Source organism: Ctenopharyngodon idella, chromosome 15, assembly GCF_019924925.1.
Source record: "Ctenopharyngodon idella isolate HZGC_01 chromosome 15, HZGC01, whole genome shotgun sequence".
In the NCBI taxonomy this organism is placed as follows: Eukaryota; Metazoa; Chordata; class Actinopteri; order Cypriniformes; family Xenocyprididae; genus Ctenopharyngodon; species Ctenopharyngodon idella.
Genome location: NC_067234.1, coordinates 16788750 through 16815398, shown reverse-complemented (window position 1 = coordinate 16815398; position 26649 = coordinate 16788750). Strand labels below are relative to the sequence as shown.

At 38.2% G+C, this 26649-nt stretch overlaps 3 protein-coding genes across 3 annotated transcripts; all 3 read right to left on the bottom strand.

Annotated features, from left to right (window-relative positions):
* Positions 1 to 4900: 4900 nt before the first annotated feature.
* LOC127495056 (olfactory receptor 52J3-like) lies at positions 4901 to 5839 on the bottom strand. Its single transcript, XM_051861467.1, has one exon. The coding sequence runs from the start codon at positions 5837 to 5839 to the stop codon at positions 4901 to 4903; it is 939 nt and encodes a 312-aa protein (XP_051717427.1).
* A 6793-nt stretch (positions 5840 to 12632) lies between these two features.
* On the bottom strand, positions 12633 to 13574 carry LOC127495566 (olfactory receptor 52J3-like). The gene has a single exon (XM_051862492.1). The coding sequence runs from the start codon at positions 13572 to 13574 to the stop codon at positions 12633 to 12635; it is 942 nt and encodes a 313-aa protein (XP_051718452.1).
* Positions 13575 to 23336: 9762 nt separating this feature from the next.
* Positions 23337 to 24278, bottom strand: LOC127495565 (olfactory receptor 52J3-like). The gene has a single exon (XM_051862491.1). The coding sequence runs from the start codon at positions 24276 to 24278 to the stop codon at positions 23337 to 23339; it is 942 nt and encodes a 313-aa protein (XP_051718451.1).
* Between the last annotated feature and the right edge of the window lie 2371 nt (positions 24279 to 26649).

The following is a 26649-nucleotide window of genomic DNA, read 5'->3' as shown; positions in this document are numbered from 1 at the left end:
TCTGATTCTATTTTCTCACAGAGAATCGACACTAGACCTGCAGTTAATATTACATTACAGTCAGTAGTCATGGTGAGAGAATGAAAATAAAGATTCTTTGTCATGAAATAGAGAGAATGAATATGAACAAATTAGTTCTCCATAAAGATATATATATATATATATATATATACCCGGTGACTGTAGGAAAATAGAGCACGGTATATACTTAAATATCCATTTAAGTATATAAATATAGGAGGACTACATCAGGCATTTGTATTTGCCACACTTCCTGCTACCAGCTGGTGGCGATATGACTGTAACTAAATTTTGGTGTGTAGATGTCTTCAGGCAGGGCACTTATCAAACGTGACGTTTGAGGCAGATTGGACATTATGCTTGAGTCACAACAACTTCCTGTTTCATGACGATAAAGTTAGCACTCAGCTAAGTGTTGCTAGCATGTTTTAGAATGTTTGTAGCATGTTTAGCACATTGCATATTTTAGTATTGTAACCCCTTGAAATTAGGGTGGTTAACAGACTCTTAATTTGAAGAAAAAAAAGTGTAGTGACTGCTGTTCTCTGATGAGCGAAATAATTGAGAAAGGAGCCATTTTACGAATGAGAGAGAGAGCGCGGAGATAGAAGATTGTTGATTCAGAGTGCAAATATTTTAAAAGAGAGTAATATAGAGTGTAAAGAAAAAGTTTTAAGTTCTTTTCCAGTCGAATCCAGGGGAAGAAACATATTTTTGTACTTTTTATTTCGAGGAACTCCGTTATTTTGTTCCTCTGTTATTGCTCTGTAATCAGTCGTATGTGTTCAATTAATGGTTTACGGTAAGAAATATGATTGATAACTAACTGATGATGAGAAAATATTGAAATATGCATGTTGAAAAAAGAGATAAAGGATAGTTTGTCATAAAAAAAACAGTCGGAGTTCAATCATATGAGTTGTTAAAATCAACTGCGTCACATGTTGTTTGATGTGCATTGGTTCATGCAAACTGAGCCAATTTGTGATAGTTTGATATTATTAATCAACTATATAGGGATATACTGTTAGAAAAAGAATCAGAGTATGTGATGACATGCATGTATGACATTTAGTTGTTTTATTTCGTTTTTATTTATATAATATATAATATGTCAGACATTGCTCTGTTTAATGTTGATTAAGTGGGTATATTCTCCCAGGAATTTCTTTGTAAGATAAGTTAACGAGATAATTTGCAGTTGAAGAAAGAAAAGAGAAAGCTCTGAAATCTCATGTGCTTTATATCTGTTGTCAGTTCAGATGAAGTGAATGTGAATGAGTGATAAGTTTTCTGCATTATGCAGGTTGGGTTTTTTTTCTTGTTTCCTGTTGATGTGTACTTCTTCGATCGTAGACGAGTGAACGGCGAGCCAACAGTGCCTAGTTGATGTCGCAACGCATCTGTCTTTGCAGCATGTTCAGCATCCTTATTCTGTCATCAATCCCTGGATACAGATAAGAGAATACAACACACCATACACTTCGGATACCTTGAGTGAAACTGAGTTTAAAACTACCCGGGTTGTAAATTTTTCTTCTGTCACGTGACTACTTCTACCTTTTTTTTTTTCCCCTATTTTTTTTTTTCCTCCTTCAAATTTTTTTTCTTCCTGGAAGGACCTGACTTTATCAAAAAGACAAATAATAACACAAGGAAAAGACTTTCTGAACAGTGTTTGGGGAAACATTTCTTTTATTGGTCATACTAAACAGGCCTGATTGTATTTCCTTTTAGTTCCGTTGACTATGTTTGCAAACTTTGAACTATTTTCAATTGATGGTACCAATACAAACTCTTTTTCTTCTTTCACAAGTTGCAGTGAAATTGCTGTCTCAAATCCTCCTTACAAACTTAGACGTTAATACGGTCACGCTACTGTGCCCATTCATCCTGATTAGTTCATTTAGAATCCCATACTAGAGTGATACAACGGGTTACAGTATGTTGCTAGTAGTGCATCACAGTGTTAAACGTCACTTCCTGTTACCAGTGGGTGGCGCTATTACTATAACTAAATATTATCATGTAGATGTGTTCAGGCCAGGGGTCTCATTTATAAAACTGTGAGTAGATTTCATCCTAAAAGTGTACGTACGCGCAAAAGCTAGATTCTGCGTACGCACAAAAAAATTCAGATTTATAAAACCATGCGTACGCCAGAACCTGCGCACAAATCCCTTTATAAATCCCAGTCAGTGGAAGATTGTGCGTACGTGCATCTCCACCCTGAAATCACCATATATGGAGTTTACGACGCCTAGTTTTACTATTCATAACCTCATCTGCATATCATTTCCATACATGTTCCCATCCACGTGACACCATGGTTAACACCGTCAAAGGTACGAGACATTGGAAAATATTAGATATAGACTATAAATGCCATTTGTGCAATACACTACACTGATAAAAATCATCCAATATCCTCTTTATGTTTTAGAATAAATATATCAAAATATCCATAAAATTGTATAAAATACTTCAGATAAAGGTTTTAGAATAGAGTTGCTTCATTCATTTCCACTGGCCAAATGGTATTTTAGTTGTTTTAAACAATTCAAATCAAATTTATGCAGTTTTGCTGATAAGGTGAACATATCTTTTAGGAAGTTTATAGGCTATTTTTAGTGGAAACAGATCGGCCTACTTATTTATTTCAGTGTAAATACAATTGTCTGTCTCGGCGCGTCACTGACAAAGTATTTTAAAAAGGAAACATGCAAATCTTACCGTTTTCCTCAAATTATATCCTTCAAATACAGTGGTAATTGTTTGAAGATCCTTCACATGACATCAACACCACCGTGCAGCTGCGGTTGTACAGTAAGCTATTATCACTGGACCTATTCAATCTGTCACTAATATCGAAGTTAAGTGTGCATCACTGATCGTCGTTCTCGCTAAAATATTTTGTCATAACATCTGCAGTTTAGTTTAATGAGGAATTATTGTGCTCCTAGCGCTCCTCGCTGTCATTAAAACAGCGTGTCACAGGAAAAGTGATTGAAAGTTGCACATCTACTCTCTAAATTCATATCACGTTTGATTAACTTCTCCGTAATGACTGTGTAATGTAATTTCAGTGCTTATCGCCATTAGTGAAAGTGTAATATTAATGTAAATGTGTATATCAAAATGAAAATGTGAGTTTCCATGCCAGTATAAATCATTCTCTTTTATTTATTTAAACTGTTACTGTGAACATGCACTGTATTTATGATTATGACTCATAATGAGGATTTAAAGTGGTTTTCCTTCATCTGCCGTCAGTCTCTCAGCTCACCATCGGTGTCGCCAATTCCCTTTGTCTCCAGAATGTGCGTACGCACGGCTCAAAGTTTGTGCGCACCTTTAAGGTGCGCACATTCTCCCGTCAAGTTTGTTTTTTATAGATCACAACCTTTGTGTGGACACGCTTTATAAATGAGACCCCAGGACTCTTCTCAAACGTGAAGTTTAGGGCAGATTGGACATTGTATGTCTGAGTTACAACAACTTCCTGTTTTGTGGCTTTAATCGCATACATTAGCACTTAGCCAAGTGTTGCATGATTTAACATGTTTCTAGCATGTTTGGTACTTCATGGCATATTTAAATGTGTTTCAAGGAGTGAATTACAGTGCCTGAATTACGTATTCCTGTTGCCCGCAGGTGGCGCTATGACTATAACCGAATATTGGCATATAGATGTCTTCAGGCCAGGACTCTAATAAAACATGTGAAGTTTGGGGCAGATTGGACATTGTATGCCTGAGTTACAACAACGTCCTGTTTCATGGCGAAACATTTAATTTTGTCAGGCCGGCACAGACACGCCTTTCAGCGAAAACTCTAGATTGTTGCAATTTAACGTTGCAAAGGCCTTTAGATTAGACTGACCAAATGTTATGTTTATATGATAAAATATCTAGGAGGAGTTCGTTAAAGTACAATGTCTGGAAATGGCAAAAACTGCAAAAATTTTGCAGAGAAAATTCAAAATATCTCACTTCCTGTAGAGTTTTCAGATTTTGCTGTTACATGAATTTCATACTTGTACGTGAAATGTAGCGCAAAGGGCACTAAATTGAAATTTTGTAGGTGGTGCTATTGAGCCATTTTGCCACACCTAATTCTGAAACCCATATCAGACATAAATTTTCACCACTTCTGACGTGTCTGCAGTTTCATGAGTTTTCGAGCATGTTTAGGCCCTCAAATGCAATTCATTTCGGAGAAGAAAAAGAATTGACTGAGCAATTACAATAGGGTCCTCACACCATCGGTGCTCGTGCCCTAACAATACATTATTCATTTAATTTGAGTTCTGATTGTAAAATAAAATATTGTTAATGCAACACAGCTTGAACATACATCTGAAACATTTGAGGTTTTGGTGACTTTTATTCCTGAATGTATTTTCTTCTTTTGTGTGTGTGTGTGTGTGTGTGTACTTATGGTAGTCATCTGTGGCAATGAATAGTTTACAAGTTGCTTTTAGTGATTTCAATATTAGAAAACAAAGCATTACTAAGAGAAAAAAAAAAAATTGCCACTCCATAAAATTGACATTTACAAAAATGAACAGTACGAATACGTATTTAAAATGATGTACTCACACATGAGCACTCCAATTATATCAGTATAGTCTAGAAAAAGCTTTTATCTTACATAAGGCAGGTCATCCCCTGATGGTATCATCACATGACCAGCGGAATAGTACTCACTTTATCTTATTTTCAGAGCAAATATACCTGTAATAAAGGACTTTCTACAAGGGCGTCTGTCAAAATGTTTTTGAATTATTATAGGTAACAACATAATAAGCTGTCAGCTTGTGTGTAACAGAAAATTTACACATGACCTCACAATATTTTCACACAAGGAGACGTTTAATTCAGACACTGCTTATTTTGTTTTTGAAACAGGTGAGAATTTTCTGTCTGATCTCTTTAGTTTTAAAACCATAGACAAGTGGATTAACAAGAGGAGGAAAGATAAAATTGGAGATAGAAAACACTCTGCGTAGGTGAGCTGGAACACTCTCAGATCGATGTGCAAGAAGAGGAAAAAGAGTGTTAAACTCTAAGAAAAGAAAGACAACCAAATGAGTACCACATGTCTGAAGTGCCTTAATCTTTGCATCAGACTGCTTATTAGAAACACATGTGATTAGTATATGAATGTATGTAAATGCCACAACAGAAAGCGAAAGGCCATGGTAAAAAATTATGCAACACAACCCATAGATATTGTTCACCTCTGTGCCATCGCATAAGAGTTTCATTAATGCTGTCTTATAGCAGACAAGGTCTGTCATGTGTGTCTGGCAAATCCTGTAAGGTATTAGAAGACAGAAAACTACAATTATAGCAGCAAAATTAAAAAGCCACAGCCCAGTTATGATTTTCACCAAGTTATTGGTTGTCATAATGGCTCCATATCTTAACGGGCAGCAGATAGCGATAAATCTGTCATAGGCCATAGCAGTGAGGATAAGATAAGATGCTCCACCATTCAGGTGTACAAAAAAGCCTTGAAGCAAACATGCAGAGTAGGATATTGATCTGTCCTGAGACCATATACTATACAGCAGCTGAGGAAAAAGGCTTGTAGCACCCATTGCATCATTGATAGGCAGGTTAAGCAACAATATGTACATTGGTTTGTGAAGATTCCTGTTCAAGCAAATTGTAATAATAATTGTTAGATTGCAGAGTAAGATAAACAAGTATGTTACTACTCCAAATATCAGTGCAGGGTAAATGTTCGTCTCAGGCAGTTCCAAAGAGTGCAAAGTCAAGACCAGTGAGAAGACAGATTCATTCAGATACATGGTGAAAGTTCTCAATATTTATGGCCTATACAAACCAGCATAAACAAGCTGTTAATTACATCAATAACAGTGATCGTAGTGAAAGTCTTGCCAGAACTTATGGGAAGTTGGCATCCAACATTTATCTGTTTCATACTTTCATCTTGCCATATTCAGGATCATTTTACTTAGGGTACAACCTGAAAAAAGCAATAAACGATAAACAACTAGGTTAATTTCACCACAACATATTTAATAAAATAACTTCATTAATGAATATGCAAAGCACAGTTTTTTTGTGTAAAATTCAGACATACATCACTGTATAATTTCAATTCGATTTTAAATTAAATTTCAATTGTCCACATTTGCTTAAAACCAGTTGTTGAGGTTTGTAATAATGTGGCCTATTTACTCTAACTGTCATACATAATCTCATAAAATTATTCAGATCAATTCACAGATGCATTCCTAAGAATACAAGTTGCTCAGACAAACTACACCTTGCTAATGCCCCAAAAGCAGCACTTGTGGTATTTAGTCACCTTAAGTGATCATCCTTCAGCACTGTTGAATTCACCTGTAAGCTAATAATTTATACTCATGGAGTTCGGCAAAAAACTCCCGTTTACGCTGGATTAGTCATGGGACCTGTTGTTATGCATGTGCACAGCCCTGCTGGTAGAGGTCATTACTACACCATCTGGTTAAAAAGACCTATCAATCTCTTTTGTTATTGAAAAGTTGTTAAAAAGAACAGTTATTTTAAGGACTGCTAGATCTGATTATGTCTAATTTATAATCAAGTGCAAGACATTTCTAAATTGTTATAATTAAGTTTTCTTTAAGCCATATTTCCATTATGTACATTAAATATTAGACATGAGTATGGTATTTTTGGTTATATATATATATACACGCTGATGAAAAATCCAGCATCAATTCCAGGCTGGTTTATTCTGGTTAGAGCTGAAATTGTCCTGGTATAGTACTAGTATAGTGCTGCTTATTGCTGGTATAGTACTGGTTCAGCTGATGGACCAGCATAGTCATGCTGCTCTCAAGCAAAATGGAGCTGGTGAAGCTGGTTCCCTAGCATGGTCTTGTGGGGTTTGATTGTGAGTAGGCCAGCTGTCTGTATGCAAGCAGTGTTTTTTCATATTACAGTTTTTTATTACAAACAAACCAAAGAAAACTGTTGTATTCAATAGTGATAGCATACACTTTCAACAATTGCTGAATAACAATTAATTCAACCAAAGTCAAGGGCCAAGTGCACATATAAAGTAAATAAAGCCAAACTGAACATGGTGATGATGATGTTCACTCTTCAAGTGATGACTGAGCATCAGTGATGACACCCACAGTTAACAAGGAGAATCAATGAAGATAAGCAAATAAAATGATATCAAATTTATGGTTCATATTTAACTATGAACACACTAAGAAACATGATGTGTAACACATACACAAGTTTAAATATTTTAGTCATTATTCATTGACAATCATTTCACGCAATTCACACATTTATGCCAAAATTCTAACTACTCAAATTAGTCACGCTGATTAATTAAGATTAATTAAATGTTTAACATCGTTAAATTTCTTTAAGGCAGTTACCGCACATTAATTCATCAATTTTAAAGGTCCCATGACATGCTACTTTTTGGATGCTTTTATATAGGCCTAAGTGGTCCCTAGTACTGTATCTGAAGTCTTTTTCCCGAAATTCAGCCTTGGTGCAGAATTTCAGCCACTACGAGACAGTCCCACAATGAGCTTTCCTCAGGACGTGCTGTTTCTGGGTCTGTAGCTTTAAATGCTAATGAGGAGGAGAGAGGCGGGGCAAGGTGGAGGGTGGGTGTGGTCTTAACCAGCTTGCGGCCACGGTTCCATGCGCTAATGTTGACAGTGGATGTATCGCAATGGCTCGTAGACACGCAGTCGTTCAAGCGTTTCAGTTCGACCCAGAATCCGATCCGGATGAAGAAGTTGCAACTCAGCAGCTACAGCAGGACGTCTCAGAGTGGTTAGTTTAAAATTAATTATAATTAAATGTGAGTTTAAAATGTATTATCATGTAGCTAATGCTAGCCTACGTTCTTGGCTTTTCATGTTGCTCTGATTTGCTATCATATATATATATATGTGTGTTGTGTGTGTGTGTGTGTGTTTGTGTATGAAGACTTAAGATGCAAAAGCCTCTAAGTGCCGTCTGAAATTTTCTTCTAAAATTAGCATTTTTATCAAGCTTGCATGTTTATGTTCAGTTATTTCACTTTAATACCAATGAAATTAACCTATTAATTGCCATTAAAGTGTAATTACTGAACCTAAACAAACAAGCTTGATAAAAAAAATAATAAAAAAAAAGAACCTCATTTTAGAAGATGATTTCAGACGGCACTTAGAGGCTTTTGCATCTGAAGTCTTCAATTACATCAAGCTCTGCAATCTGTAAATGTGGATATCGCGTGCACCATAACACCAACAGCAAAACGGTTATCCAAACAAAACAAAAGAAATGTACAATACTCGCATTACAGTGTGTGTATTGACACACATACTTGATGCTATCTACCTTTACATTAGCGACATTAGCTGGGCTGTTAGCGGCAGAGCTAATGTTACAGCTACATTCTAAGGATAACAAGCTAGGTAACCATATACAGTAAAGCAAAAGAATTGTATAGTGTTAGTTGACTTACTTGTCCGAGGTTTGTAGCTGCGCCAAGAAGAGTTGGTACTTATCCAGACCTTATTTTCAGACGTTCAGAAAGGCCAGCACTGTATACCACCTCGCTCGTTTACAAGCCATGATGTCTCAAGGAAAAAAAGCAAACGTGCCCCCTTGCACGGTAGTAGCCTATTTTCTCATGGGCGGGCAAAGCAGAGAAAGGGGAGGTAACCTTTCCCCTTATGACGACATATGGGGAAGATTCCAGATTGGGTCATCTGAGCTTTCATTTTCTCAAACGCGAAGCAAAACACCCAGGGCTCGGTTTACACCCATCGCCTTTTCTAGCCACTGGGCGACCATAAGCAGGCTAGAGGAACTCATATTAATGTTAAAAAATCTCAAAAAGTGAAATTTTCATGCCATGGGACCTTTAATACTGCTCTTATGAATATTAACCATGGTTTTACTACAAAAAACAAAAAAAAACAAAAAAAACATGGTTATTGTAGTTAAACCACGGTAACCACAAATCAACCATGGTTTCGCTAATTTAACCATGATATTGTCACCATGATGTCCTGTATTGTCTGCACCTGTTCTTGTTAGTACTTGATTAGTTTACCTTCCTCCACCTGTGCCTGTTTAGCTCCCTCATCACTCTGTGTATGTATACTTCCCATTCTGTTCAACCTGTGTCAGTTATTGAATGTGGTCATGCTGATAGCTACCTGTTACTCTCCAGTAAACTTTAATGTTATTTGTATCCTGCATCCCTTGTCTTCTTTACATGATAGGACCGTGACAGAATAACCGACCCTCTAAATGAGTATATATTTATAAGAAGATGGACTTACCCGCACTGCACCACCTTCTTCACCCGGAGAACCGACGGTGGCTGGGGTATCTAGCCATGATGCTCCAGAGCGGTGAACTCTCTCTCTCATCACTCGAGAGCCTGAGGCACACACAAAGGCTGTTCCAGTACCGGAGCCAGAGAAGATCGAAGCGCCAGAGCTTTGGCAGGCGGATCAGTCCATCGCAGAGCCAGGAGTGGACACTGACCTAATAGATCTGTGGTCGGCGAATCCTATTCCCACCCAAGTCCCCACCCTTGTATCATCAGTCTCTTCACCGGTTCTGTCTGGAGACCTTCTTCTGCCCTCTTCCCACCCTAATATCCTGATACCTGCCTCCATTGCTGGTTTCGGCCAGTCTCTTGGATCCGCCGGCACCCCTGGTGTCATTAAGCCCCGGGTATACTTCACTTTCCGCGCCCGGAAAGTCTTGTGCGCAGTCGCGTCCGCGCATCTTTCAAAGTATACTACACCGCGGATGCGCGCGGATGACCGCGTTCGACACATGCGCAGTACAATTTTTTTCTATGCTCTACCAGACATCAGTGTAATGATGGGTCAACTGCGCGAGGATCCATTTGCAGTTTCTTTATTGTAAAAACAAAGCACAAAGCAGACAAGGGCAAGACAGTAGCATAAACAGGGACAGGCTTAGGTCGAGACAGGCGGCAGAGATTCAGGGTCTTACTACAGGCAGAGTTCAGGGCAGGCGGCAGGCAAACACAATCCAGGAAACAAGCAAGGTTCAGGGCAGGCGGCAGAGGTTCACAGAAGATAGGCAGTCCAAACAATAACAGAGTAACAGTCCACAGGAAAACGCTCAGTAATGATCACCGGGGCAAATCAAGACTTTGTGGTGTATGGATGTGTGTGTGCGTCTTAAATAGCGTGAGTGTGATGCAGTGCAGGTGTGTGCGCAATCAGTCCCAGGAATGAGGGCCTATGGGTAACATAGTCCAGAAGGAAGCAGCTCAAAACTCAGGTGATGGCTCCCTCCGGCGGCCGGGAGGAGGAGCCGCGGGAGCCGTATTCATGACAATTGGAGGGCAGCTCTGAGTTGTGTCATCAATGGGACATTCACTGGGCATGATCGGAGAAGAAAAATAGTGCATTCACCATTGCAACATAGTTTGGAAGATAAACTAAAGAATCTAAAATGATGGAGAAGGATATGCGTCTAAGTTTACTCTTCTTGGAAGAAGAAGAAATTAAGAAGAAGAAGAAGAGAAGACGATGGTGTGTGGGTATGTTCGGCCAACAAGATTTGCTATCAGTTGACTGTCTTCAACAGGCCTCTCTGAAGGTGAGTCCCCGACAGTATGGGTATTTGTCAGCCAACAAGACTTGCTGTCAGGCAGCTGGCCTTAGCAGGCCGCCCTGAAGATAGGTCCCCAACAGTACGGGTATTTTTCTGCCAGCAAAGACTTGCTATCAGGTAGCTGGCCTTAGCAGGCCGCTGCTTACATGTAGGCTACACAGGGAAAGTAACAGTAAAGACATTGAATTAAATGTAAACAACTTTTGTGTCTTTATCAGCTTTTCTGCATATATACTGTCCCGGATAATCATCACACATGCACTTACCGCTTGCTCAGTTAATGTAAATCCGTTTTAATGAATGAAATGAATGACTTACTCTATCTGTTGCTCTGCTCTTTGTCAACACGCGCTTACACCACTTGCTGGTGAGGTCGACTAACAGCAGATGGAGATTATACTCGGTACTGTACTGCTTTTCCTGCAGTTCCCGGATGTGAAATGTTGAAATTTGAGCCACTGAATTTGTGGACATGAATTTGTGGACGCGAAATAAAATGGACCGAAAATTGCTACTGAATATTATATCCAACCAACCACGGCCCATTATTGGATTTCTGGCAGAAGTGGTCAGGTTTTGATTTTTTATCTGTTGGTATTTGATAGAATCTTTGAGACCATGTATCTGAACAAGATGTCTAGGACCTCCAGAAGAAAAATAGGCCCACAACATTAAAGATCCAGCAGTACTTTTAACCGTGGGCATGGGGTACTTTTTATCCATGTGTGCACCAAACCCATCTGGTGGGTTTGCTGCCAAAAAGCTCTTTATTTAGTTTCATCTGACCATAGAAGCCGGTCCCGTTTGAAGTTCCAGTCGTGTCTGACAACTGATTATGCCGGAGTTTGTTTTTGGATGAAAGCAGAGGATTTTTCTTGAAACCCTCCCAAAAAACTTTTGGTGATGTAGGTGCTGATTGATAATTTGTTTTAGGCTTGCTAAATCCCAGGACTCAACTAATCTCTGCAGTTCTCCAGCTGTGATCCTTGGAGAGTCTTTGGCCACTCAAACTCTCCTCCTCACTGCACATTAGGACGATTTAGACACACGTCCTCTTCCAGGCAGATTTGTAACATCTTTAGTTGATTGGAACTTCTTAATTATTGCCCTGATGGTGGAAATGGGGATTTTCAATGATTTAGCTATTTTCTTACAGCCACTTTCTATTTTGTGAAGCTCAACAATCTTTTGCTGCACATCAGAAATATATTCTTTGGTTTTACTCATTGTGATGAATGATTAAGGGAATTTGACCTTTGTGTTTCCTCATGTTTATACTCCTGTGGAACAGGAAGTCATGGCTGGACAATTTAATGTTCATGATCACCCTGGTGTGCTAAAAAATTTAAATCAGAAATTTAACAATTTAATAAAATCACTTGTAACAAAATTACAGCGTTTTATTTAGTTTAGGCCAAAGTAAAAATTATACTTGGATGTTATAGTAAAAAGTAGGTTTTTCCAAACTAAAAAAATGTAAGTTGTACCAAAGTTAAAAAAAAAAAAAAAAAAAAAAGATTTGCTCTCTATAAAAAACAACATTTTAACTTTGTGTAAATGTAATTTTTTATCTTGGGCAGAAGAACTATTTTGATTGATATTAAATTAAATTTTAAAGTTTCAACCAAATCAAAAATATAGTTTGAGAAAAATTAATAAATTTAGCCATAACAAATTGCAGTAATGTGAAAAACGCTATACAAATAAATGGGAATTGAATTGAATACATTGCGAAGATTAAAAACGCTACAAAAAGCTCTTTTCTTCCTTGTAGGTTGTTCGAGATGAACTGAATAATATATGGAAATTGTCAACAACAACTTGTGAAGGATCAAAAATGTCAAATATATAAAATATATTTTATCAAATGTGTGATACATATAATATAGCTAATAATAATTTAAATATATCATACACTATGATCACTTTATCAAATCATCATTTATTATAACATATAACATTTTAGCGCACACTGTTTCTCTTTCTCTTTAAACAGGTGACAATTTTCTGTCTGATTTCCTTAGTTTTAAACCCATAAATAAGTGGATTCACAATGGGAGGAAACACAAGAGCAGATATAGAAAACACCCTGCGTAGGTGAGCTGGAACACTCTCAGTTCGATGTGCAATAAGAGGAAAGAAAGTGTTGAACTCCAAGAACAGGAAGACCACTAAATGAGTACCACATGTCTGAAGTGCCTTAATCTTTGCATCAGACTGCTTATTAGTAACACAAGTGATTAATATATGAATATATGTAAATGCCACCACAGAGAGTGAAATGCAGTGGTATAAATTTAAAATAAACAGTCCATAGATATTGTTTACTGTTGTGTCTTCACACATGATTTTCATTAAAGATGGGTTATAACAGACAAGATCTGCCATGTATGTCTGGCAAATCTTGTAAGGCATTAGAAGACAGAAAAGTACAAATATGATAATAAAATTAAGGAGCCACATCACACTTATGATACTCACTAGGTTATTGGTAGTCATAATGGCTACATATCTCAGTGGGAAGCAGATAGCGATATACCTGTCAAATGCCATAGCAGTAAGAATTACGTGAGAGGCGCCACCATATAAGTGTATAATAAAGCCTTGAAGCAAACATGCAGGGTAGGATATTGATCTGTCCTGAGACCATATACTATACAGCAGCTGAGGAAAAAGGCTTGTAGCACCCATTGCATCACTGATAGGCAGGTTAAGTAACAGTATGAACATTGGTTTATGAAGATTCCTGTTTTCACAAATGGTGAGAACAATTGTTAAATTGCAGAGTAAGATAATCAAATATGCCACTGTTCCAAATATAAATGCAGGATAAATGCTCGTCTGAGAGAGTTCCAAAGAGTGCAAAGTCAAGACCACTGAAAGGACAGATCCATTCGGATACATGGTCAATGTATTGATGAAACATAAAAACCAGTATACACAAGCTAATAATGCTTATTTACATGGTCATAAACAGTTTTTTTTTAATTTAGGATGAATTATTTAAATCTCTTTAGAACTTTGAAGTTTTGTTTCTTTCCAAAATGGACCTACGTCATCCTTTTTTTCTGACATATCCATCCTCATCGTTCTTGCAGCCTGGAAAAAAGAAGCAATAATTTTAAACAGAAGGTTAAATCCTTCATGACAAATGAAAGAAAAAAAAAATCTCATAACAGAATATACAAGATAGACATGTCAGAAGATTGATGATCTAAATTACTTTAGTTATATTGTAATACTTAATGCTCTTAAAAAATGTTTTCAAACTAACTAGTTTTGAAATAATGTTGAATGTTTATTCTGATTTTCATCCATTTTTAATGTCTAATGAATGTAACTTGTTCACATGAAATGCTTATATAGGTAGCATGTCAAAAGCTGAATAAGTAATATTTAGCTACCTTAAGAGTTTATTCTTTACTGCAAATGGAAAGTACTTTGTTGGTGTCATCTGTAATCTTATTTATATGCATGGACCGATGCTGGACAGAAAAGTCTTTGTATACACTGGGTTAACCATGGGAATAAGTATCATTAGGTAGCATGCGCACATTGAAGTTTTGAACAAAACAAATGACACACTCTTTAAGACAATATTTCACATGGGAAATTATACTTTAGAGCTGCTTTGCCTTTAGAGTATAAAGACTTTTTATGTTACCACAATCCCTGCTGGGTATTTTCTGGGTATATTCATTTCAATTTAGACCAGAATGAATTCCCATGTACTGTAGCATTCTGGTTAGATTGTAGTTTGGTTAGGTAACTAAATTTTCAACAACAGCAACAAGTATAGCAGCAAGCAACAATCATCGTGGTCCATGCAACAATGGCCCATGTGGATGATTAGCGATCCAACTAAAATTAATTTTATGATCTGGTATTTATAGCAAAGTCCATCTTGAATCTTCACTTAAAGTTAGGGTTTGATGAAACAGGTTACAGCAACACAAAGTAGCATTTTTTTTTGGTTGGGAATTTCGGAGAGGCGAAGGCGCGCTCAGCTGCATTTAAGACTTGCATACTGCTGATCTGAATCTGCGCCCAGACAGGCAGGAGGGCCTGGCCCGTCTCGATCTGAGGGTCGGAGACGGGGCCAAAAGGCTAGTGTTGCCTCTCGTGTGCCCCCTCCACAGAGGAATAGGTCGCAGAGAAGGTGGGATGCTAGAAAGAAGAAGGATTTGAGGGTGGTGATCCAGCGCAAATGCGTCCAGCGTTGGTGATGGATCGCCTTCCTCTGAGGATGACCAGAACTACCCTCTCTGTTCTTCCTTTTCCTCCTGAGTTTCCCCCCAGGCGCTTCTTACATCAGGCCTGAGGCTGAGCCTATGATGAGCTATGTGCTTTCTGACAGTCTGCTTTGGCTTTGATAGTGAGAGTGCCCTTTCAGGCCTGAAAGGGTGGTAGACCCCACATTTTTCTATGGTGGTAGGTCTCTATTCTACGGGCCGCAGGTTAAACTGCATAGGTCTTGTGCTATTTTTAAAATACCAAATAGTATTTGTTGTAGGTCACTGTTTCCTGTATAGAGTTTGTGGGGATTTACCTAGTGAAAAATTCTTTATAACTCGTGGAGTTTTTACGGCCCTCAGGTTCCCATTGTACATTGGCAAGAACGATATTGAAGTACTGTTTTGGTCTTCTTAAGGGAGTGTGTTGGCTTTGCTTATTGTGAATTCACTGGTGAGGCCACCAATCATTTCAGCTATTCATCAGAGAATGTAGTTGCTGTGTTGAGTGAGTTGGCTACCTCCCAGAATGGGAGTATTTTAAGGCCACTGCTCTGTCTAGTACACGAGTCAATGGCTCGCTCTAGTCGGGCTGCCTTCATAGCCACCTCATGGTAGAGTAGCTGGTCTCCTCTCGTATAAGGTTTGGAGAGTAGATGTGTCCCCTAGGGTTGAGTGCAGATACCAATCCTGTCATGGTAAGAGTCCCACTGGTAGGCCTCCACCCTGTAGTATTTTTAGGGTCATGCTAATAGTACTCCCTTGTTAGAACAAGGTCTTATTTGAGTACTTCGCTTATAGATCTGTGCTCATCTGCCCTGCAACATCGTGGCTCCGGTCGAGCGGAATAGTTAACCTTCACTTCGGTGTGGTTATTGAGTATGCTCCCTTGTAACCCGAGCATTGCCACAAGCTGACTCCCGTGTTTGTCTGGTGTGGTAGGCCCCGCTGGGGCCTCCTCCAGAGCATGGTGGCGTAAGACTCTACTCCCCTTACTTAAAGGGTAAAATGTGTTTTTACTGAGTACACTGCTGCTGGCAGTGTTGTTAGGTTCCAGGACTGTAGGCACTGTGTAAACAGTTTCTCTGCTAGTGAAGACTTGCTATCAGGTAGCTGGCCTTAGCAGGCCTCCCTGAAGAGGAAGCCCCCAGCACTTGGGTGCTTGGCAGTCAAGCAATGACTTGCTGTCAGGTAGCTGGCCTTAGCAGGCCTTACTAAACAGCAAGTTCCCAACATTTTGGGTTCTTGGCAGCTAGCAACGACTTGCTATCAGATAGTAGGCACTGGCAGGCCTCTCTAGAGAGTGGGTCCCCAACGATGTGGGTATTTCTCAGCAGTGAGGCTCGCTATCAGGCAGCTAGCCTTAGTAGGCCTCCCTGTGAGTGAGTTCCCAACACTTTGGGCACATTGCAGCTAGCAATAGCTAGCCCTGTGGGTGGGTTCCCAACAATTTGGGAACTTGGCAGCTAGAAATGACTTGCTATCAGATAAGCAGGCCTTAGTAGGCCACTCTGAGGGCGAGGTCCCCAATAGTGTGGGTATTTTTAGCAGCAAGACTTGCGTCAGGTAGTTGGCCTTAGCATGCCTCCCTGAGGATGAGTCCCCAACGCTTGGGTACATAGCAGCCAGAAGGACTTGCTATCAGGTAGTTGGCCTCCCTGGAGACCTCTCCATTAGCAGGCCTCCCTGGAGAGCGGGTCCCCAAAAAATGGGTATTGGCAGTTAGTAACAACTTGCTATCAGATAAGCAGGCCTTACCAGACCTCTCTGAGGGCAAGTCCCTGACGATGTGGGTACATTTTTAGCCAGAAAGACTTGCTATCGGGCAGCTGGCCGTAGCAGGCCTCCCTGAAAACAAGTCTCCAGCAAGCGTGGGTTTTTGGCAGACAGCATTGACTTGCTATCAGAAGGTTGGCCTTAGCAGGCCTCTTTGAGAGCGAGTCCCTAACATTTGGGTACCTGGCGGCTAGCAATCACTTGCCATCCGATAGCTGACATTAGCAGTCTTCTCTGGAGGCAAATCCCCAATTCCTTGGGTAAGTTCGGCCAACAAGATTTGCTATCGGTTTACTGGCCTCAACAGGCCTCTCTGAAGGTGAGTCCCCGACAGTATGGGTATTTGTCAGCCAACAAGTTTTGCTGTCAGGTAGCTGGCCTTAGCAGGCCGCCCTGAAGACAGGTCCCCAACAGTATAGGTATTTTTCTGCCAGCAAAGACTTGCTATCAGGTAGCTGGCCTTAGCAGGCCGCCCTGAAGGGGGGGTCCCCAGCAGTATGGGTGTTGTCAGCCAGCAAAACTTGCTAACAGGTAGTTGGCCTTAGCAGGCTTCCCTGAGGGTGACCTCCCAGCAGTACTGGGTTCTGGCAGCTAGTGGTTGCTTGTTATCAGGTAGCTGGCCTTAGCAGACCTCCTTGAGAGCAAGTACACATCCTAGCATGGCTAAAGTGGATCACTTCCCTGCTGCTGGCTCCCTCTGGGAGCCCATTAATTCTAGCCTACAGCCTTGTCTACCTATCAGGTCGAGCTTGATACACCCCTCATCTGAGGGTTGTCTTAGAGTGCTTAGCTCCCTAAGTCTGGTCAGATGGTTGAAGGCCTCTCATGAGGCCTCCCAGTAAGATCAGCCCTCAGGCTGGGAGCACTCCCCTCACTAGGGTCCCCTTAAGAGTGGACAGCCTTCTCAGTGCTTTGAAAAATAAGTGCTCTGTAAATCCTAGGATTGAGCAGAATAACTCCCCTCAGTTGCAAGGGTTGGAAAGAGCTATACTGAGTCCTGCTCTCCAGGATGCCCGTCTCTACGATCCCGTCTGAGTTGGTTTACTGCCAGTTTGCAGACTCTCTAGGAAACAGACAGGTTGCTGGCCAGACCAGGTCTCTAGAGAGTGAGACCAGGTCGGCCTCCCTGGTGGCATTCAGGGTGAACTATGTTCCCCTGAAAAGTTACTGGCTGGGGTTCCCTCAGGCTCCCTAGCCAGATTCCCTTAAAGGGACCCCTTCTATTTGAAGCTGTTGGTTCCAAGCCTTTGAGTGGCCTTGGTAGGACTCTATTTATTATGGAGGCATCTTTGAGGCTTATAGATTGGGCTATGACCATAGGAAGTGCCGTCACTGTGACCCATAGGGAGAGTGGTTCTGGCATTTCAGTTGAAACTGCTTGTTCTGACAGTTGTCACTGCCATCCTTTGGCATGCACTCCCCTCAGCATGGCGTCATGGGTATATCGTTCCCCATAGCGCTTGATGCAGTGCGAGTTAAGTTTCAAAAGGGAATGTCTCAGGTTATGCATGTAACCATGGTTCCCTGAGAACAGGAAACGAGACATTGCATCTCCCTGCCATGCCTCGGGGCTGCCTACTGAACAGTCCCTTCAGACGATAAATTGATGACATGTTCTCTAGGCACCCCTTGTATACTTTCAGTTCGCACCTTGATGATGTCATGAGCTGTCGCCGGTCAATACGATTGCCGTGATTTGATAAGTGTTTCAGACACCGGTTCACGTGGAGGCGTTCTCCATAGTGTTTGACGCAGTGTCTCGTTCCCTGTTCTCATGGAACCATGGTTACATGTGTAACCTGAGACATTTTGTCTGTCGCTGGAACAGCTGCATCTTCATCTATTATATCATGAGATTTTGTCCAAATGTTTTCAACAAGTAAAATTGAGCACCTATATAACTACAATAAACTTTATAACGTGTAAGTTTATGAAAACATCATATGCGGCTGCTCCAGTGATGGACAAAACACACATCTCTCTGTCATTCGCTGGTCAAAAACCTCGCAACTCCGTCTGAGCTTGATTTTCATAAAATGCAAATATTATAATGACACAAGCACGTGTTTGACATATATAAAGCCACAACATCAACTTGATGACACAGTGTTTAATTATTGAAAAAATATGAGGTTTCCGCCCGACAGCGACGATATGTAAATTTGTTGTTCTCTTTCATAGGTTCACTTGACGCTGCGTAGGTTATGATGCAATGGGACCGCATATAGTGGAACTTGCTTTGTTCTCCTTCTGTTGAAGCATAAAGGATCTGCGACGTTGCCAAGTGACGTCTGCCATCTGCTTCATTTCAAGTGACAATCCACACGGTAAGTGTGTGAAATGCATCGGCCTGCCTAACTGGCAGCGAAATTCATTTGAGTCTTTATTTTTTATTTTTATTTTTTTTTTTTTGTCAACAAAGAAGGTGATGCATATTTTAAAAAGACAATGACATTACAATAAACATTGAGGTCTTTTTGAAGAGAATATTCCTGTCTTTATTTATAGTAAGTCAACTAAATTAAGCAGTGAACCTTTTCCTCTTATATTAAAGAAAAATTTGTTTTTGTTCATGGTAAAAGTTAAGTAACAAGGAAAAAATTATTCAATTATTATATTGACCTACATTAAGTAAAGTTTTGTCTTGTGACTAAAGAAAATAAATTGATTAACCTTTTGAGCTGTACGGTCCCACAAATGGGATTTTTATTTCTGCGTCCCTGAGAGTACGGTCCCACATATGAGATTTAGAAAATTCAGCTATGTCACATAACTGCCAGATTCAAACTGTGCTTTCGCGCTTTGGCTATGAGACGGACGCACTCAGCACTTCTCATATGTCACAACTATGCAGAGTCTTCAGCCACATAATGTTTTTTTTTTTTTTTTTTTTTTTTTTTTTTCCCAGACATTTAAATACGCATAAGCACCAGTAAACAATACATTTTTTTTTTTTTTTTTATAAACAGGGTTTATGAAATACATAGTGATGTCAGACATCAGTGGAAGCAATAACAATCCATTCAAATATAATTTGCCGACATTTATTCATATCAGACACATAATGGGCCTAAGAAACTTTAAAGTTTATTCTGTTATTCTTCCAGTTCACCAGCCACTTACTCGCATATATTTCGGGAGAAACTGATGAATTCACCTGCTAAAAATCCGACTGACAGGACTGCGGGGCAAACTAAGATGGCGGTGCCCATCTCGCGTTACAGAGTCTGGGAACGTTACGTCAGCAACGCAATGCATTTTGGGACTTTAGGTTACTGACAGTACAGTAGAGACTGGGAAATAGTGTAGGTAGATTTAAAATTTATATTATACAGTTAAGAACAAATTAGAACGGTGAACGCTGGCTGTGTTATGAACTATCTGCATATACTGACCGGCATGGAAAATGGATCTGAAATGGAGCGCCATTTTCGGGACATTCTAAAAATGCTTAGCGTGGCTTAATGTACTAAGACAGTGATATTAACAGACCAAACTCAGTAAACATCATACTAATAAACCATACTATGTACCAAAAAGCATTTGAGCCAGAATTTGAACGCAATGCATTTAATTTAATTTAATTAAGCGTTTTCCTCCCATAGAAACTATGTACAGCAAAGCAGATGAGCCCAGAATATGAACAAAATGCATCTTATTACACGTTAAGTTTTCATCCATATAAAACCTTTATAAAGAAAACACTTAACGTCGCTTAATGTAGCCTACTAAGTGATATTAAAAGATCAAATTCTGCACAAACCAATTTTTCCGTATAGTATGCTTTATTAGTGTAGTGTTTACTAAGTTTGTCACTGTCTTAGTACATTAAGCGTTTTCTTTATGGGAGGAAAATGTTTAACCTGTAATTAAACGTGTCACATTCATATTCTGGGCTCGTGTGCTTTTCTGTAAATAGTATATGCTTTTAGTATGGTGTTTACTAAGTTTGGTTTGTTAATAACACTGTTTTAGTAAATTAAGCCACGTTAAGTGTTACAATGTCCCTAATTTTGTGGATTTGTCATTTGTATTTATTTATTACAGATTCATAATTTCTGATCCACTTGAATATGTAAGTGCTCACGCCATGAATGTAGAAATGTTATTTGTGATATAGCTTGTTGCGTGTTCTTAAAGCAGCACACCTTTGATTCATTGTTCAACTTCTCTCAGTAAGAAATCATGTATTTATTTCGATTTAAGTCCAGTAAAACTTACTTGGTGTAGGGACTCTACAATATAATTCATTTCAGAGCTGCACTACAGAGGGTCATGCTGTTATGTTATCTCTTAATGCTTTAACATTAAGAAATCAGGGCGATATGATGATATGCTGGCTGAGGTCAATCTATATTGTGTTTATTATTTTATCTGGCAGATATATTGGTGCCACTTAGTTATTAAAAACTGCAATAGAGAAATCACTTTGGTCCTGTGTGTGGTACGATAGAAGGCGACAGTATGATTTCTATGCGTGTGTATGTCATCTCCTGGCAGCTCTTTAAAAAATTAACGTAAATACAGTCGTTTTTCATCTGGTGATTTGTATTTGTTGTCATTGTACGCTCCTGAGCGTGTCCTAAAACATGGCGGCAACTACCCAGAATGCATGTTTCCCGAGCTCTATAGATCAAGATAAAGATCATTTATAAAGGTTTTTAAACGACAAAACACACTCACTTACACATATTTGAGAATCGGAATATCAGATAGTTGATGACATGGTAAGCAAGTTTGTGAATATTTTAAATAAAAAAGGAAAAACAAAATAATAGCGATCCATCTGTCATACAGTGCTATACTACGGGGCTGTTGAATGCTCGAATCTGATTGGTTGATCAGATTCGAGCATTTTCAGGGAAACCAGAGCCGTTAAATATGTTAAATATATTTTTCAAGGGCTCTGAGGGAAACGCACGGCTAAAGTAGTTCTAGCAGGTTTTGACCGCATTACAGTTCCATATCACTTCGCCAAATGATTTCAGTTATTTCAAAAGGTCCTTACAGCCTATAACAGCAAAATAAACAAAACCCACAACAACACCGACCAAGCAAATAAATATAGTAAACTACAGGATGAAAACGACAAATTAGCGTCATGGTTTTTGCCACAAAATATGTTTTATTGTGTCCTGAAAGCGCATACTCTCTCTTGCTCTCTCTCTCTTTCAAATGTACACACGTACTGTACAATGTTAGTACGGACACACACTCACACAGAAACGTGTTGTCAGCGCTGCTCTGATGAATTAATCAGTAAAATGACTTACCAGCGAGGTAATAACTGTGCGGTTCTTGAGGTAGATAAACTTATAGTTTCGTTTCGCTATTAGTAGAGACAGTGCTTTAATAACTGTATCAACGGTATTCTGCTATCAAGGCTCAAGCCTCCGTTACTAGTTCTGAAATGACGTTTTGGAATTAGCAACGGAGGCTTGGGATAAGAATAAGAAAATAGTCCCACACACAAGAGTGTTTTAAGGACAAAAATCTGACAAATGTCTTGAAATACACCATCGAAACAGTGTCTTGAGGTGTGGTAACTGTAGTATAATTGACTCTGGGCCATTGAATTCTTAGAAAATAATGCACACCCGAGGTGGTAATGTGGCCACAATGCGAAGTTCTAAAATAACTGTTGCTCACTCTGGGGGGTCAGTTAGAATATTTTAAACTCAGGCTTGAAAGAGTTAAGGTATTATTAAAAATATAATTTGTACTGAATCAGAAATTTAACAAAATAATAAAATTACTTGTAACAAAATTACAGCATTTTATTTAGTTTAGTCCAAAGTAAAAATTATACTTGGATGTTATAGTAAAAAGTAGGTTTTTCCAAAATAAAAAATTTAAGTGGTACCAAAGTAAAAAAAAAAAAAAAGATTCGGTCTCTATAAAAAACGGTATTTTAACTTTGTGTGAATGTAATTTTTTTTTTTTTTTTTTTTTTTTTTATCTTGGGCAGAAGAACTATTTTGATTGATATTAAATTAAATTTTAAAGTTTCAACCAAATCAAAAATATAGTTTGAGGAAAAACTAATAAATTCAGCTGTAACAAATTACAGTAATTTTTTCAGGTTTGTCCAAAGTATAATTTTTTTCAGTGTACAGCAGCAGCAGCAATAAAAGCAGCAGCAATAAAAGTCATAGCAGATCTATTCAAACACTCCAAAAGTTGTCATGACAGAACATTGTTTCTGCCTAAATTAATACATGATGTTAGCTGCGACGCTACATGATGTTAACTATGTGATTTGTTGAATGAACTATGTACATTTCTGACATATGGACATTTACTCTGATCACAGATTACTCTAAATTGTAATGTAGAAATATGAATTTTCTGCAATGCGGCTTTGAAACAATATGTATTGTGAAAAGTGCTATACAAATAAATGTGAATTGAATTGAATACATTGTGAAGATTAAAAACACTACAAAAAGCTCTTTTCTTCCTTGTAGGTAGTTAGAGATAAACTGAATAACATATGGAAATTGTCAACAACAACTTGTGAAGGATGAAAAATGTCAAACACATAATATATATATATATTTTATCAAATGTGTGATACATATAATAATATAGCTAATATTTTTAATATATCGTACAGTATGATCACTTTATCAAATCATTTATTATAACATAGAACATTTTATCGCACACTGTTTCTCTTTCTCTTTAAACAGGTGACAATTTTCTGTCTGATTTCCTTAGTTTTAAACCCATAAATAAGTGGATTCACAATGGGAGGAAACACAAGAATAGATGTAGAAAACACCCTGCGTAGGTGAGCTGGAGCATTTTCAGACCGATGTGCAATAAGAGGAAAAAAAGTGTTAAACTCCAAGAACAGGAAGACCACTAAATGAGTACCACATGTCTGAAGTGCCTTAATCTTTGCATCAGACTGCTTATTAGTAACACAAGTGATTAATATATGAATATATGTAAATGCCACCACAGAAAGCGAAATGCAGTGGTATAAAGATAAAATAAACAGTCCATAGATATTGTTTACTGTTGTGTCTTCACACATGATTTTCATTAAAGATGGGTTATAACAGATAAGTTCTGCCATGTATGTCTGGCAAATCTTGTAAGGCATTAGAAGACAGAAAAGTACAAATATAATAATAAAATGAAGGAGCCACATCACACTTATGATTCTCACTAGGTTATTGGTAGTCATAATGGCTCCATATCTCAATGGGAAGCAGATAGCAATATACCTGTCAAATGCCATAGCAGTAAGAATTACGTGAGAGGCGCCACCATACAAGTGTACAATAAAGCCTTGAAACAAACATGCAGGGTAGGATATTGATCTGTCCTGAGACCATATACTATACAGCAGCTGAGGAAAAAGGCTTGTAGCACCCACTGCATCATTGATAGGCAGGTTAAGTAACAGTATGAACATTGGTTTATGAAGATTCCTGTTTTCACAAATAGTGACAACAATTGTTAAATTGCAGAGTAAGATAATCAAATATGCCACTGTTCCAAATATAAATGCGGGATAAATGCTCGTCTGAGAGAGTTCCAAAGAGTGCAAAGTCAAGACCACTGAAAGGACAGATCCATTCGGATACATGATCGATGTGTTGATGAAACATAAAAACCAGTATACACAAGCTAATAATGCTTATTTACATGGTCATAAACAGGTTTTTTTAATTTAGGATGAATTATTTATATCTCATTAGAACTTTGAAGTTTTGTTTCTTTCCAAAATGGACCTACGTCATCCTTTTTTTCCTGACATATCCATCCTCATCGTTCTTGCAACCTGGAAAAAAGAAGCAATAATTTTCAGCAGCAGGTTAAATCCTTCAAGACAGACATGTCAGGAGATTGATGATCTAAATTACTTTAGTTACATTTTAATACTTAATGCTCTTAAAAATGATCTCAAACTAACTAGTTTTGTGAGATTTGAAATAATGTTGAATGTTTATTCTGAATGTAACTTGTTCACATGAATTGCTTATATGGCTAACATGTCAAAAGCTGAAATATATATATATATATATATATATAGTAATATTTAGTTACCTTAATTGTTTATCCTTTACTGCAACTAAAAAGTACTTTGTTGGTGTCATCTGTAATCCGATTTATACGCACGGACCGTGCTGGACAAACTCTTTGTATACACTGGGTTAACCATGGGAATATGTGTCGTTGTGTAGCATGCGCACATTTAAATTTTGAAAAAAACAAATGACATACTCTTTTAGACAATATTTCACATGGGAAATTATACTTTAGAGCTGCTTTGCCTTAAGAGTATAAAGACATTTTATGTTAACACAATCCCTGCTGAAAATACCAGTTTAGACCAGAATGAACTCCCATGTACTGTAGCATTCTGGTTAGATTGTAGTTTGGTTAGGTAACTAAATTTTCAACAACAGCAACAAGTATAGCAGCAAGCAACAATCATCGTGGTCCATGCACCAATGGCCCATGTGGATGATTAGCGATCCAACTAAAATTAATTTTTGATGTGGTTTTTATAGCAAAGTCCATCTTGAATCTTCACTTAAAGTTAGGGTTTGATGAAACAGGTTACAGCACAAAGTAGCAGTTTTTTTTTTTTTTTTTTTTTTGAAGAAATCACTGAAAAAAAGTGTATAATTTTTTTTTTACTGTCATAAGGCATATGCAGTTTACACATAAGTGTTTGTTTTATTTATCACATATTCAGCCCTCACAATGGCGTCCCTCTTCCCAAAGTTAGACAGATAGATAAACTCTTTCCAACATGTACACTGTAAACCCAAACAGTACTACTAACTTATAAAGATTGAGTATGCTGCAATCAAAATCTGTTAAATCATTGATGCAATTTAAAACAATTAAATTTTCTGAACAAGGAGTTTAGTTGTATTTTTGTGTAGCTCAACATTTTTGAGTAAACTCTTATACTTAAATTATTATTTTTAAGTTTACTGAGTGATATAGTGACGTCATCCATGTCACGTCGTTGCCGACATAACCGACGTTATCAGAAGAATCCATTCAACATTAAACTGAGTTGCAGCAGATGTCAAGTTCCCAGCATGCTTTGTGTCACACTGTGTAAGGGAGAATAAATGTTGAAACTGAGTGTTATTTTGTGTGTTTTTGCACAAGATTAATACAGGAGAAGATGTGTTATTGTTTAATGTTCTGTTATTTTGGTATTTAAATGTGTTTCTGTGATGCTGAAGTTTTGTAGGGTTACCATCGTGGTGAAGAGTAGTGCCTGTGGTTAGGTCGGGGACTAGGCTGCAAAACTTCAAGGCTATAAACACTGCATGTTGATTAGCAGTTCATGCAAGTAAATAGTGATAGTCTCTTTGATGGTTACATTAGAGTGAGAGCGCCCTCCAGTGAGATCTGGGGGAATTTATAGTCCAGGTCTCATCTCTGGTCCAACCACCGGCTGTCTCTCATTAATCCTTGAACCAATCTTGTTAGAGAGGAGACAACAGGAACATATCCACAGCATACAATATGTCATAGATGTAACACAGAACGTACATGTTACACCAGTATATTATATTTACATTTTTATTTACGTTTGAAAAATAAAGTAATTTCCAAGTCAGTACAATTTATTGCGTTTGATGAAAACACACAAGTATTTATTCACAAACATAACAATGTTTGACATAAACATTAATTTCCATACTGATCCTCATTTAAAACACTTTATTTATGTGTACAGAAAACAGTTATCACACAAAACTGATGTGACCTCTGGCTATAATTCACATAAACATGGCCAAACATGTTCAAATGGTCATGTGCTTTCCTTACATCATCTCTTTACTTTCTTCCTTCCAGGTGGCCATGTCATTATGATAATATTCACATATTCACACATATCAAGTGTTGTTGCACAGTGAAGATTTATTAGAACAGTTAATAACAGTATTCTTTACAACAAACAATGTAATGTTTAACAGTATCAGAAT

Bases quoted from the DNA above. Each gene is read 5' to 3' on its own strand.
- LOC127495566 (XM_051862492.1), bottom strand. From the start codon at position 13,574: ATGTATCCGAATGGATCTGTCCTTTCAGTGGTCTTGACTTTGCACTCT.
- LOC127495056 (XM_051861467.1), bottom strand. From the start codon at position 5,839: ATGTATCTGAATGAATCTGTCTTCTCACTGGTCTTGACTTTGCACTCT.
- LOC127495565 (XM_051862491.1), bottom strand. From the start codon at position 24,278: ATGTATCCGAATGGATCTGTCCTTTCAGTGGTCTTGACTTTGCACTCT.